This window comes from Phanerochaete carnosa (genome assembly GCF_000300595.1).
Source record: "Phanerochaete carnosa HHB-10118-sp unplaced genomic scaffold PHACAscaffold_2, whole genome shotgun sequence".
NCBI lineage: Eukaryota > Fungi > Basidiomycota > Agaricomycetes > Polyporales > Phanerochaetaceae > Phanerochaete > Phanerochaete carnosa.
Genome location: NW_006767629.1, coordinates 3,249,589 through 3,264,110, shown reverse-complemented (window position 1 = coordinate 3,264,110; position 14,522 = coordinate 3,249,589). Strand labels below are relative to the sequence as shown.

The 14,522-nt window shown below is 54.9% G+C and overlaps 4 protein-coding genes across 4 annotated transcripts; all 4 read left to right on the top strand.

The window, feature by feature from the left end:
• The first annotated feature begins 2,212 nt into the window (after positions 1 to 2,212).
• PHACADRAFT_115009 (uncharacterized protein) lies at positions 2,213 to 5,092 on the top strand. Its single transcript, XM_007392280.1, has 8 exons — positions 2,213 to 3,206; positions 3,259 to 3,391; positions 3,447 to 3,466; positions 3,519 to 3,851; positions 3,921 to 4,143; positions 4,208 to 4,598; positions 4,651 to 4,770; positions 4,830 to 5,092. The coding sequence occupies exons 1-8, from the start codon at positions 2,961 to 2,963 to the stop codon at positions 4,996 to 4,998; spliced, it is 1,635 nt and encodes a 544-aa protein (XP_007392342.1). The 5' UTR covers positions 2,213 to 2,960; the 3' UTR covers positions 4,999 to 5,092.
• A 458-nt stretch (positions 5,093 to 5,550) lies between these two features.
• On the top strand, positions 5,551 to 7,652 carry PHACADRAFT_158212 (uncharacterized protein; the record flags this gene model as incomplete). The annotated part of the gene is made up of 9 exons (XM_007392279.1): positions 5,551 to 5,626; positions 5,686 to 5,843; positions 5,906 to 6,172; positions 6,231 to 6,628; positions 6,679 to 6,809; positions 6,874 to 7,139; positions 7,198 to 7,326; positions 7,392 to 7,455; positions 7,534 to 7,652. The coding sequence occupies 9 exons, from the start codon at positions 5,551 to 5,553 to the stop codon at positions 7,650 to 7,652; spliced, it is 1,608 nt and encodes a 535-aa protein (XP_007392341.1).
• A 170-nt stretch (positions 7,653 to 7,822) lies between these two features.
• On the top strand, positions 7,823 to 12,320 carry PHACADRAFT_250514 (uncharacterized protein; the record flags this gene model as incomplete). The annotated part of the gene is made up of 10 exons (XM_007392278.1): positions 7,823 to 8,086; positions 8,147 to 8,307; positions 8,371 to 10,403; positions 10,470 to 11,077; positions 11,132 to 11,634; positions 11,688 to 11,764; positions 11,811 to 11,944; positions 11,996 to 12,071; positions 12,121 to 12,207; positions 12,270 to 12,320. Coding segments are annotated over exons 2-4 (2,332 nt in total), but the record flags the coding sequence as incomplete, so codon positions are not given.
• Positions 12,321 to 12,505: 185 nt separating this feature from the next.
• PHACADRAFT_137997 (uncharacterized protein) lies at positions 12,506 to 14,520 on the top strand. Its single transcript, XM_007392277.1, has 10 exons — positions 12,506 to 12,590; positions 12,644 to 12,709; positions 12,769 to 12,874; positions 12,920 to 13,165; positions 13,221 to 13,327; positions 13,379 to 13,627; positions 13,678 to 13,733; positions 13,783 to 13,929; positions 13,967 to 14,067; positions 14,123 to 14,520. Exons 1-10 carry the CDS (start codon positions 12,552 to 12,554, stop codon positions 14,263 to 14,265), a joined length of 1,260 nt encoding a protein of 419 aa, XP_007392339.1. The 5' UTR covers positions 12,506 to 12,551; the 3' UTR covers positions 14,266 to 14,520.
• Positions 14,521 to 14,522: the final 2 nt, after the last annotated feature.

The window sequence follows — 14,522 nt, the reverse complement described above, 5'->3', positions numbered from 1 at the left end:
ACACATCAGGAAACGCTTAAGGGTGCGAACGAAGGCACTTACTCTTGGAGGTCCCAGGGCACAAGATGCCCGCGGCTTGCCCTAAACCATGATGACATAATAATGGGTAAGCGCTAGTGCACACAGCACCATTCCTTGGGACAACACCACTCCTTAAGTTCGCCACTTCCTGCCCTCGCACGTCCTGTCGGGTCCATTGCTACCGGTTTCCTGTATATAATACATCTACACCTATGTGCTATTACATAAAAATCAAAGTCCTCCAGTGATTGTGTCATAGGTCTCGAAACTTGTCGAGCGCGCCGGTTTGAGCAATGCTGAGACCGTCGCTGGAGTTGCACAGTGAGCTTGAAATTCATGTGAATAATTGATAATACTCCAGGTTATGCTCTGATTATGTGAAAAACGCGTATAATGTTCCAGCAACTAGCAAAGAAATGATAGACCGCTTCTGCACGAATTTCTCTTTTGGAATTCACACTTGGAGCCTCCACTTGCTCCGCCGCCACAATTGGCATAGATTTCGGAGGTCCGGCGTTTCAGATACCACCCGAGTCATCCAGCATGCTATCCGGGCAGCTGGCAACATATCTCGGCCTTATTAGTCCCATTTTAGCTTTTAAGACATATGTCAATGAGAGGCAGAGGTCCATAGGTGAGAAAGGCAAGAGATGGTCAGATGGCGGGGTGTGCAATGAAGCGGGTGCGTTGCGATGCCCATGCCCTGAGCGGGGTCGGTGAAGCGGCGGCCTAGTGATGTGCGGGCTCAGGCCCAAAGCCTGCAAGCCCCAAAAGCCCGGCCCAAAAAGCCTGACCCGAGTCGGGCCTGGCAGCGGGCTCAAGGCCGGGCTCAAGGCGAAGCCAAGCCTGAGCCCGGCCCGGAAGCCCAGGCTTGGATGCACCAACTGTGCGGCTGTTCCCTGGGTTTAAAGCATGGTAAGAACAGCTTGATGTGCACATACAAGACAAGATATTGACTTTCCAGACGGGGCGGTCTCTGCCAGGCACAACTGTGCGTCGCCGCCTGGCTTGTAGCACCGCCGCATACCCTCCAGAGGCTGCACTTCGGTGAGTGAGTGCAGTAGTAACCTATCACATGCAAATATACTCACTTTTTGTAGTATGCTTTAACTTGTCCTATGCTCGGCAAGCCCGGGCTTAAGCCGGGCTTTGAGCCCAAGCCGTGTCCGCACATCACTAGCACTGAAGCCTAAACTCCAAAATGAGAAATTCATGCAGAAGTGGTCTATCGTTTCTTTAGTTGCTGTCAAATGTTCAGTGTCGAGCTAGAATGCATGGGACGTGATTTTACTGTCCCTGCCGGCGGTGTCATTAGCCTGAGCTTGCCGGCTCCGAGTGCACGCTGTCACTCCGGATTCCGTGCTGCGTCCGTGTCACGTACGGCCTGCACAGTGCTCAATTTTATGAGGTTTTGTGTACATGTACATGTTTGATAGTTGACATATAATATAATATCTCTTACTGTCTATTTAACTGCTATGCATATGGAATATAGAAGAATCAAGTGGATTGCATTGCTACCTACATGGTGGTCCAAATCTATTTGACCACTCTGCGGAGTAGTCCGAGCTGCTCCAGGACCAACAGCTAGTGGTCCAGACCACTTGGGGTGGGGGGACCCTGGTGCGGCACTCCCAGTACGCTCGGGACCTTAGTGTTTTTTTCCTGATGGCCACATAGAAACATTCTGAGTGAGGCATGATTGTTTCACTAGTGGCCGTGTACATGACCATCGCCTGTAATACGGGCTAATTAGCATGATGGCGAAGTGATGCAGCTCTCGCGGTATCGCAGTTGAGGCATAAAACCATTCAAGAAGGGCACCGAGCAACCGAAGCGACATGATTATTGGCGAAGAGTCTCGAGGAGTCGGTCGTACGACGAGATATCCTAACGTAAGTAACAATCCGGCACAGGGTGGTGACCGATGGTTTTCTTGAGAAGACCTGATCAAAACTAGCTAAATAAGGACCAATTTTTTCTCGACTGAGATAAGATAAATTGGGACAAAGTGGAGAGTTTCGTCTCCGACCGGTCCTTGGTATTCAACCGGCTTTTGGCTGATCTTGCAAGGGAAAAAGCCGCATGTGTTCCACCACCGCCCAGTGCGGCCGCCGAGCACCGAGGGCCTGGCCCCCATACCGATCTCTGCCGGTCCTCCGACCACGGCACCAGCACAGCATCAGTCTCTCGAGGACCGCCGCCGCTTACAATGGACCGCCAGGGGGCGGCGATAAACACGTCACACGAGCGCCAGCCTCACCCAACAAACGAGAGAAAAGCAAACAAATCGAAAATAAATAAGAGAAAAGGTACAAGCTCGCTTGCGCAGCCCAGCGCGAGGTCCTGTGGACGCCATTTCGGAATAAGCGAGCCCAACTTCCGGACCGTTAAGCACAAGCTTTTCCGAGCAATCCAACCGGTAGTAGCAATTCTTGTGCCTCAGGATTTACCCTGCTTCTTAGGGCGCATGGGCGAATTTACATTGCGTGGCGATGCAAACCCTGTTTGGTGCCGTGGAGAGCTCGAACTCTCCGACAATAAGCAAGCTCGAAATTATCCAGCCTAGGACCGTCGATCTGGGCTGCCCCAGCTCCGCTTTGCATAAAAGGCTGGCGCATGGGATGTATCCCTGAGAAGGTAAAGATCGGCCAAGTTTCAAGATCAGCGGACTCGGGGAGCTTACTCACGCCACGTCCACCATCTCGCAAAGGGCCGACGGCACAGTCGTAGTGAACTTTGCTAGATGGCCTCAGTTTCAGCCACCCGGAGACGGAGACTCAATGTCGCTGCAGACGCGAAAGCGGTATCAGTTTACGGGCCCCGGGCTGCGATAGGCTGCGGCTGGGTATACTACAAGTACTGCACCACCTCCCCGTATGAATCCTCAAACCCCACGTCCTTCTTCCACCTAATCTCTTCAATATTCAGCAACTATCATGAGCAGCTCGCTGATCGTGTACGCCATCGGCGCCACAGGCACCCTCGCCGCGCTCGCTCTCTGCAACCTCGTTCTGCTCGTATGGAGAATAAGCACGTCCCCCCTCCAACACCTCCCTGGCCCGCCAAACGAAAGCTTCGTCTGGGGAAACGCGAAAACTACAGAGCGAGAGGGGCACTCGGTGCCTCAGGACCGATGGGTTCAGCAGTACGGGCATACTATCGCTTACAGGAGTGCCTTTGGCGTATGTGTTTATATCCGAGTCCGTTTGGCGTGTGCTGACAGCTCCCCACTAGGTGTGCAAACTATGGACAATGGATACCCGCGCGCTGAATCATATCATGACGCACTCTTCCATCTACCAGCGTGCGCCGCCGTCCAGGTATCAACTCTCCCGCGTTGTCGGCCCCGGCGTTCTCGTAACCGAAGGTGCGTGCTTCCCCTCACACTGTTCCCCTCTTGTTCTCATTGGACTTTTCTACAGATGAACAGCACAAACACCAGGTATGTTGTACCACCTTAGAGCCTCGGGCCTCTCCAGCTGACCGCCGCACAGCGCCGCGTGATGAACCCCGCATTCGGCCCCGCACAAATCCGCGAGCTGACAGAGATCTTCACGGACAAGTCGAACCAGATGCGGGACTGCTGGCTCGAAGAGATCTCCAAGAGCGGCGGTGTGTCCGCACGGGTCGACGCGCTGTCGTGGCTCAGTCGCACGACGCTCGACATCATCGGTCGTGCGGGCTTCGGGTACGACTTTGAGGCACTGAACCCGGGGGAGAAGACCAACGAGCTGAACGAGGCGTTTACGACGCTGTTCGCTGAGCCCAAGGCAGATCGACTGTTCTTCGCGGGATTGCAGGCGAGCATCCCTCTGCTGCGGCTCATCGTGCGTTTATCCTCCCATTGCCGACCTGGAAAATGTGTGCTGACAAGGGCTGTGCCGTAGAAAACGGAGAACAATCGCATCAGTGAGCGGGCCCAGGCGGTCATGCGCCGCATGGGCATGAAACTCATCGCGGAGAAGAAGGCCGCGATCATGGCAGAGACTTCCGAGAAGGGCCGCGGAATCGAGCGCAAGGATATGACAGAGCGCGACCTGCTCACCCTTCTCATCCGCGCGAATATGGCGACAGACATTCCTGAAGACCAAAGACTGACTGACGACGAGGTCCTTGCACGTATGTGTGACACTCGTACCTCGCGTGCCGTTCAGGACACTAACTTCAGCTGCGTTTCCTACAGAGGTCCCGACGTTCATTGTTGCCGGACACGAGACGACGAGCACGGCGACGACATGGGCGCTGTTCTCTCTTTCCCAACGGCCCGATGTCCAGAGCAAGCTGCGCGAGGAGCTGCTGGACGTGTCCACGGACAGTCCAAGCATGGACGAGCTGAATGCGCTGCCGTACCTGGACGCGGTCGTGCGTGAGACGCTGCGGCACCATTCGCCTGTGCCGGACGTCATGCGCCAGGCCGTGCAAGACGATGTGATTCCCGTAGGGACACCGTACACGGACAAGCATGGCAGGGTGCGCGAGCACATCGAGATCAAGAAGGGTGATAGCGTGTATCTGCCTATCTTGGCCCTCAACCGGCGCAAGGAGATATGGGGCGACGACGCACATGAATTCAAGTGAGCTCCCTCTCCTGATATACTTCTGAGCTACGTGCTAACCACTAGGTAGGCCTGAGCGCTGGGAGCACACACCTGAGGCGGCAGCGAGCATGCCGGGGATATGGGGCCACCTCCTTACGTTCCTGGGTGGGCCGCGCGCATGCATCGGCTACCGCTTTTCCCTCGTCGAGTGCGTCTCTTTCTCCGTTCCCCCTTGCCCTATTAATCGCTTATACTCCCGCCCGCTAGGATGAAGGCGCTTCTGTTCGCGCTTGTGCGGGCGTTCGAGTTTGAGCTTGGGGTCCCGGCTGAGGTCGTCAAGAAGCGGAGCATCATCGTCACGCGCCCCGTCATCACCGGCCCCGACGGCAAGACCAAGGGATCGCTGCCGCTTATTATCAGGCCGTACAGGGTGTAGAACAGAGTTATGTGCTAGAGAACATCGTATTATTTGGATGTGGACGCTAGCATTGGATGCCTGACTATCGAAATATCTAGAATATGGCACACAGACTTTGCGTCTTAATTTTAATGTAGATTTGTTAAATTCTTTCGGAGGCATGTGATAATTGAGCTGTTCCAACCCTAACCCCAGTCGCGGGCACGGCGATCAGGTGATGCGCCGATCTGCAGGTCAGCGAGCTTGCGGGATCGACGTCAATGTTGTCCGCCACATCGTCGACGGCCTTAAAACCGTCGACGGGCCCAGCATGCATCCCCACCAAGCTTTCTCTCTCCCTGCATGCTCAGACTGTTGGCCGCCATGAGCAAGCGCCCCCGTAGCCTTACACCGCCCGCCGTTGGCAAGCTCGCCGCCTCCATCTCGAGCGCCGCTGAGCCTATGACCATCAGCGCGCACCCTGCGAAGAAGATGCACAAGGATGTTCCGTTTGTGCCGCACAAGATTGCGACCGCGGGAAATGCTGCAGCAGCAGATAGGGATACGCCCTTTGCGCAGCTTCAGGCGGCCATGGCCAGCAAGGTCAAGGTCAAGGTTGGCAAAGGCGACGCTGTCGTATATTGGATGAGGATGCAGGATATGCGAAGTATGTACCGTTTTTTTGAAATCTAGCCGGCCTGTAGTTGACCCTAATTGATGCGGCAGTTCATGACAACAGAGCACTCAGCCAAGCGTCTGAATATGCCCGGCTTCATAGTCTTTCTCTGATTGTTCTCTTCATCCTAAGTCCACAGGATTATATTGCGCACGACCGCAGTGCCCGTAGAATTGATTTTACCCTGCGAAATTTGATGCAAATCAAAGTAGGTGGCACAGTGCCACTAATTAAGCCTGTTGGGCACTGACTTCGAATTTACCCGCGTAGAATTCTCTCGCCAAGCTCGACATCCCGCTGCATGTCATTACTCACAGCCCGCGCAAAACTCTTCCTGAGCGTGTCACGACAACTCTTTCGGACTGGAACGCCAGTCGGCTCTTCGCGAACGTTGAACACGAGGTAGATGAGCTGCGCCGTGATCTTCGAGTATACGAACTCGCTCAACGTACCGGCAAAGCCGAATGCACATTCGTCAATGGTAAATGTATCCTTCCGCCTGGTACTGTTTTGACGAAGGACGGCCGCGGGTACACCGTACGCATAGCCAGCATGCGCGTTCTTTTATCCGACTGACCCGATAGCAATGACTTAGGTTTACTCACCTTTCCTGCGTAGTTGGATCCCGCACCTTACAGACACTCCGGACCCTTTGGCATGTGCACCAGACGTAGAGTCTAACGATGCAACAGTACGACAGCATCCCATCTTCGGACAGCTTTTCAATTCCGCTATCCCCGAATATATGGAAGGTTACGAGCTGTCAAAGGAAGACGCAGAGATCATGTGTGTCTGTTGGCCCGCAGGCGAAGCTGCCGCACAAGAGATTCTGTTGCGATTCTTGCATACCAAAGCACGCCCTGCTCAGTTTGGTGCCGCTGATCCCTTATCGCCTGGCGCGTCCGAGCCCAAGTCTGGGCCGAAAGATAGTAGGCTCGGCAAATACGGGGATGCGAGGGATCGGGTTGACGCAGACACGACAAGCCGCTTGAGGTGCGTTGGCATGAAATCTTCGGTTACTACGTACTTACTCGGCATATCAGCCCATATCTCGCGGCAGGGGTGATTTCCGCCCGTGAATGCGTCCGCGCTACGCGGGCGCTGTCAGAGGGCAAGCATTCGAAGGTGGACGTGAGCAGGGACACTGGTGTTGGACGCTGGGTCCAAGAGCTAGGTGTGTCCTTGCGAACTCGTTGCCTTGTGTACCCCTGTTATGATAGTGATTGCTCTGTGCACAGCCTGGCGCGATTTCTACACACACGTACTCGCACTGTTTCCGCGCGTGTCGATGGGGAGACCTTTTCAGGAGAAGTTTGCGAACGTCTCCTGGGAGACAAACGAGTCCCACCTACAAGCGTGGAAAGATGGCCGCACAGGCGTTCCAATAGTGGACGCGGGCATGCGCCAGATGAACAAGATGGGTTGGATGCACAATCGCTTGCGCATGGTCACAGCAATGTATCTTGTCAAAGACTTGATGATCGATTGGAGGTTGGGTGAGAAGGTACGCCCCTCGTATCGACTAACTATGCTTGAAAGAGGTAGTCTGATGGCGGAGGCAGTACTTCATGGAAACGCTGATCGATGGTGACCTCGCGTCCAACAATGGAGGATGGCAGTGGAGTGCAAGCACAGGTGTCGATCCAGTGCCCTACTTCCGGATATTCAACCCGTACCTCCAGAGCAAGAAGGTGAGCAGCACGCCTACTGTTCGCAGCTGCCAACACTGACGCATCCTGTGTGCACATATGCCCAGGCTGATCCGAGCGGCGATTATATCCGCTACTTCGTGCCTGAGCTAGCCAAGGTTTTTGGAGATGGTACGTGCACGCGGAGCTGGGCCTCTGAGCTATTAAATATAAGTACGCGCTGACAACTATGATTTTGATGGCTCACAGAGATACACAACCCGCCTCCGAGGTGTGCGGAGAAGCTAGGATATCCGACGCCGTTAGTAAAACATGATGAGGCACGTCAGCGGGCGATTAAGCGATATAAAAATCCGGGAGATGTTTGAGCCTGTGATGAGCCGACTGCGTACGCCCTGTTTTGGTTCTGCCTGTATAGCATGACATTTACTTCTGGGAAAAACCTTGTTTAATGTCCCGCACAGCGAGTATACTTGATTGACATGACGGTAGTCCTGGACTGCATTCTGAGGCGGTGGCCCAGTCGTCGGCATAGGGCAGTGACAGGCCGACACCTGCGCAGCGCCTGTCATGTCACCGTGACGCCCAATTTTTCACATTATCTCTCTTACGCATAACAGACGAGCTCACTTGCACCGGTCTTGGTAGTGCCGAAGGTGTATGTTAGCAAAAGCAGTGAGGCCGCAGTGTGATACTGAACACTGACGCTCGGCGTTGCACACGCAGAGGTCAGAAGAGTCGGAGTCAAAGTTTTCAAGATCCTTCTCAACGCTGCTCAAATAGAGCAGGCACGTTGCTCCAGCCCCGACGGGTGAGCTCCTTCGTTGACATCTCCCCTCCGCTACGAGCTCTTGCGTGTTTGCCCCAGCACGTGCTGAATTGCCATGGACACACCACCGTTGATCCCAGGCTCTCAGCGGTCGTGCGCCGCGCGAGAGTCCGCTGGCGAAGATAGCGACCTCGATGATTCGTCGACTACGAGCTCGAGCGAATTGGTCTCGCCCGATCGCGATTCAAGTGATGGTGTGTTTCACATCTTACCTACATCACCTTATAGTATTGACACAGCGACACTAAATATTCTAGATGAGCAGGAAGAACATGAATACAACGAAGCGGAGTTCATGGGTATCCTGGCGCTCGCTCAGCAAGCAAGAGAGCTGTACGAGATGTCAGCTCAGCTCACGGACCTCGAGGACTGCATTGCATATCTGCGCGACGCCCTCACTGTCGGACCCAGAGACAACATCACACACGCGGAAGTGCTGCACACGCTCGCCTACGACTTGTACGTCCTTGCGCTCGACGGTGGCGCCCCGGAGACCCCACAATCCGAGGATCATCTCAGCGAGTCGGTCGACTTGCACCGCCAAGCCCTCAGGCTGCTACCTGCAAGCCACAGGGCGCGGCCTCTGTACGTAACGCGCCTTGCTATCGCCCTCCGCGCACGGTTCACCGAATCCGCGCGGAGGGAGGACCTGCAGGAATGCATTGATCTCCATCGCCGAGCGCTCTCCTTTCGCCCTCCCGGGCACCCCGACCGGTCGCAGTCACTCCTAAATTTGGCAAACGCATACTGGACGCGCTTCGAATTTTCGGGGGCGCTAGGTGACCTTGAGCACGCTGTAGACCTCGATGAGGAGGCCTTACGACTTCGGCAGCCTGGGCACCCGAATAGGACGGCCGCCCTGATGGGTCTTGCGACAGACTTGAACAGCCGGTATCTCAAAGGAAACGCGCTCGAGGACCTCGATCGCGCTATTGAATTAGAGCGGGAGGCCTGGCATGTGAATCCCACGGACGGCCATATTGCACAAGGGCTCGCCGCGCTTCTAGCGTCGCGGTATCAGGCGAACCACGCCGTGGCGGACTTCGACGCTGTCACCGCCATTTGTGCTACGCGATCATCATCAGAGGAGGCCCGGCAATATTCGCAAGGAAACAATGCGGAGTTCATAGGTGCGATGCGCGCGACATTGGCGGAACTCTATGTCGCCCGTTTCCATGCTTCCGATAGCCGCGAATATCTCATGGATGCCGTCGACATCTGCCACCAGTGTCTTGACCTTCGCCATCCTGAGTACGCCTGTTTTAGTGTCGCCCGTGCCTGCCTTTCAACCTACCACAGTCACCATGATCCCTCGGACCTCCTCAGCGCCGTACGCATATCACAAGAGGCAGCAAAGATCTGTGCACCCGGCCATCCTCATCGTGCCACTTCTCTACATATGCTAGCTCAAGCTTTGCAGAGTAGCTTCGACGCTCACCAACAAGACAGCGATCTGAACGGCGCATTAGAGGCTTATGCCGCAGCAGTTCAAGATGCTTGCTGTTCCGTGCGAGACCGCTCCCAGTATGTCCAAGATTGGATAGACCTCGCAACGAAGGCGCACCGAGTACAGTCGCTATCCGAGGCGTGCGGTGCTGCGGTCTACCTCCTCGGCCTCATCGTACACTTCGACGAGCATCGAGAAATCAGAATTAGCGCCCTGGCGCGAGTCCCAAAGATACTGGAGGCTGTGGCTCTGCTCGTCCCGTCGGTGCCTGCCCGCGCCGTCGAGCTGCTCGATTATGCGCAGTCCTTGGCATGGGCACTGACCTTGAATCTCCAGCACCCGCCTTGCGAACATGCCGCTCCACCCGAACCGTTACAGAGGCTGCGTCAAATCTCTTGGCAATTGGAGCACAGCCCCTCATTTGTGCCCTTCGCTGCGGGCCGTGCCTACTCATCGCCTGTGCACGACAACCTTGAGACGTTCGCAGCATACAGACAGCGTCTGGCAGCGGAATTCGACGTACTGGCAGAGCAAGTCCGTTCCCTGCGCGGCTACACTGGCTTCCTTCGGCCACCTGCATACACTGCCCTCTCCAACGGCTGGGGCGATGGCTTCATCGCAGTGTTGATGTTGGCGGGAAGGAAGTGCCATGCTTTCGTCGTCTTTCCGACGTCCATCAAGCCGCTCCATATCCCGCTATCGCTCTCGTCCGCCCGTCTGAAGGAACTCGCAGAAGGCTTTGTGGCCGCGGCGCATGGCGATGACGACAGGCTCTTCAAGCCCATCTTGGAGGAGATCTGGAAAGGCGTGGTTAGCCCCATCATCCAGAGATTGATGCTGCAGGTTCGTCGGCCGTTCTCACTTTCAAGCTGAGATTCATGTATGCTGATGTCGGCTCTTTCTCCGCAGCCTTCTTCTGGCCTTGCGCGCCCCCGCATCTGGTGGTGCCCAGTGGGCCCGTTCCCACCGCTGCCCCTACACGCGGCCGGGCGATACGCCCCCGACGCCCCCGTGACCTGCACGGCGGACTTTCTCGTCTCTTCTTACATCCCGACGATCAGCGCGCTGACCGCCCACCTTGCGGGGATGCCGGACGTTGAGCGCGACAACGGTAAGGTACTTCAGATTGTGCAGCTCGTGCTGCCCGAGATAGCAAGGCTCTCTGGGACGGTGTCCGTGTCTGTCGAACAGATGCGCAAGACCGTCCCGCTCGGAGCTCTGCTATACTTCGGCAGCCTGTACTCTCTGGGGGACGACCGGACGTCCGACGGTGCATTGCTCTTCGAGCACGCGAGTTCCCACGCATCGTTCTTGCGTCTTGCCGATCGTCCGGGAAGTCCGCAGGCCAGCAAGCGGTCGGACGCACCCGTCGACGAGACACAGGCAGAACCATTGATCACGGTGCCCTGCACCGTTGTAGATGCGGCCCCAAGCGAGCAAGGCCAAGCTCAAGAATTCCGGAATCTGATTGCGGTGCTACTGGCGGCAGGTTATCGATCTGCCGTCAGTACGATGTGGTAGCGTCGACTTCTGTATTTTCCTTGTGACGGTCAGCTTACGCAGGTCCACAGGCGTCCGTCGCCCAGTTGCAGAATCGATATAGCGGAGACGCTACAGCAAGGACTTTTCCAAAATGGACCCTTAAGCTTTGCTCGCGTCCCGTACACTCTAGATGCAGTCGTCCAGCGATTGCGCAGGAGCGGTGCGCCCTTCGGAGAATGGACTCGGTTCATTCATATTGGATACTAGAAACATACCCCAAGCATCATTTTTAAACCGGTTGGAGCTCTGTGCAATATTTTGCAACGACCTGTATTAGCTGGCTTAACGTTACAGGGGGTATCTGGAGAGACGATAGCAGTGCATTGACCTAGCGATGCGTGGGGAACACGAGAGCACGACAAGGGGAATATCAGAGGTCGACCGAGAACACCGAATTGCTACAGATCAAATTCAAAGTCATCATCAGCATTCGGATTTGCGTAACTGCCGCGGATGTGCTTCTTGACGGATGTCGACGATGTTCCGTACGTTACAGAGGACGAATCTTCTTCGAGCTCCTTTCGAATGACCGCTGCAGAAATAAAGTCTGAGTGATTCTGGAGTCATGTGCCGAGTGTTACGCACCAGAACGAAGTAGCCTTGACTCTAACACAGACGTCTGGAAGTCGTCTTCATTGCCGAGTTCCTCGAAGCCAACGATTCTTACAACAGTCAGCATATAACATGTGTGAAAGGCGGCAGCCATACCTATCCTTCGAGATGCCGTCTACGAAGATCCATAGGGCAGGAAGAACCTTGATACCAAGCTTGGTTACCAGGAAGGGTGCATTCTCCACAAAGACACGTATGAACCGCGTGTGGAAGTATTTGGGTGCCAGTCTCTATAAGTGGCATCGGAGGGTGCAACTGGGAGCTTGGCGGACGTTACGTACGGCGAGATGCTTGTCCATAATTTTGCAACGTTTAAAGTTGGAGTGGTAGAAGTGTACGACGCATAAATGCTCAGATCTGGAGTGACCATTAGCAGCTACGAGGCTCTCAGACGGGGTAAACCCACACTGTTATATTCAGAATCTGCTTCTCGTCTACAACGTCGTTGTATTGCCCGTGCCCACTGTCTTTCAGCTTTTTCAGCTCCCCCATTCTGCCATGTCATGGTCAGTGGGCTTCGAGTCGAATCAACCGATGACCATGAAAGCACCTTACTGTTTCTTGAGCTGTTCCAGGCCCTTCTCCCTAACGGCAGCGCTCTCGTCGTTCTCAAGCTCCGCCTCTAACTCTGCAAAAAGCTCCTCGTCGCCATCCTCGACATCGCTGCCATCGCGTTTCTGGTAATATTCGGGCATGGTATGGGAGGATGTTGGTTCAGTTTCGAAGCGTCGAGTCGCAGCCCATTTGGGAGGCGCTCATATAGACGCCAAGAAACCGACATCACTCACTTTTTGGCTGGGGCATCTCATTTGCTCGACCATCACCATCCCCTCTGGCATGAAACTCAACGGGAAACATATTGACAAGAACGGCGCGGTATGAATTGGCCCATGCTGTACTGAGTCCGTTCTCTTCTGACAGCATGTCAGGGATATGTCAATCTCCGCCCTGAAGATGATGAGGATATGTGGCATCTGTATAACCTGATTCAAGTGGTATGTACTTCCCCTGAACTTGAGATGTACTGGTCTTATTCTCATGAGCAGAATAATAGGGAGACCGCGTAAGGGCACCTGCGATAAGGAGAGTACAAAACGTCTCCGCAACAGGCTCAACAGAATCGCACCGTGTACGGTTGAATCTAACCTTGGCGGTGACACGTGTGGAGTGGGCGCCGGCGCGAGCATCTGGAGAGTCAACAGCAGTTACCGACAACGCCAATCCTAACGCGCAGCAGACCTCAACCGCGGGTCTGTCAATATCTGGACGAGTTGCCGTGGAGAACCCGCATGTGAAGATGGGAGCATTTCACACACTGGATATTGAGGCGAACAGGGACGTGCGAATAGTGAAGGAAGAGAGCGGATGGGACAGCATAGCGCGCGCAAGGGTCGAAGAGAGCTGCGTGCCTGGACGTGGTGCGGAGGTTGCTGCGGTGGTGTGCGGAGAAGGTCCGTTATATGAGTCCACGGTTATGGTACCATATGGCTCACTGTGTATTCATAGGCACCGCTGTCTTCTGCTTGCTGTCGCAGAATATGACAGTGATCTTGCAACGCCTCGAAGTTTCCATCCCGCGAAAGATTGCCGCGAACTCTTCGGTTCATGAGAAGGTAAGCAACCAGGGATTCTTCGGCTGTACCTGGGCTGGACATGTCATATAGGGCTTGGAACGATTTTACTCGCAACTATACGCGTCATTCCTTCGCCTAATACCCTACTCGAATCCATCAATCAGGGCCATCGTCATCGCTTCTCCAGGATGGGTTCGGGATTCGGTCCTTGACCACATCATGCAAGAAGCGAACAGGACCGGTAATAAGGCTTTATTGGGTGTGCGGCAGAAATTCGTCAAGGTCCACGTAACAAGTCCTCATGTGCACAGCCTTGTGGAGGTCTTGAAGAGCCCCGAGGTGGGTGCCTGTTTGACCGTGCCGAGAACTGCGTACACATACCCCCACAGATATCTACTCAACTAAAAGAGACGAAGTTTGCAAGAGAAGGCATCATGCTTGACAAGTAACTGGTTCCGTGTCGCGCCACATCATGCGTGCTCAAATCTTATTAGGTTCTTCAAGATGCTCGGCACGGACGAAACGCGGGCTTGGTATGGGCCTGACCATGTGGCGCTCGCGGCTGACCGTGGCGCAATTGGCACGCTTCTTATTTCCGACGAGCTCTTCAGGCAAGCTTACTTCCGCCTGCCCCGTGCCTTGTCTCCATGTACTGACAAGACCCACGTCCAGGGCAAGCGATCCCGCGGTGCGGAAGAGGTACGTCGAGCTCGTGGAGGACGTCAAGCAGAAGGGAGCGGAGGTCCTCATATTCTCGAGCATGCACGAGTCTGGACAGCGTACGTGGCCCCGTGACATAGCCTGCCAAGGATCCGTCACTCACATGTCGCGCAGAGCTCAATCAACTGAGCGGTATAGCCGCAATCCTTACATTCCCCCTCGACGTTGAAGTCGTAGAGGCTGAAGAGCGTGAGGCGAAGGAGGAGGAGGAACGCAAGAAGCTAGAGGCAACAGAGGCCGCTGCCAGCGAAGATTGAACAGCCGCGCGCATCCAAAATAACACATGTATCTCTATGCGGCCTATAGCAATTGGCGGCGTGATTTCTGCATATCGGCTGTTGCAAATGCCACTATAGTACAAAGCCCTGTGTCTCCGTCTGTCACCGTGACGCATATAGAGTTTCGCCCGCGAAACAGTGCGGATCCTCACATGCTCACATGCTACTCCTGCATGTGAATATTATGCATCCATTCGGCCTATTTCCGCCTCATATCGCTATCAAAGAGGCTGTCT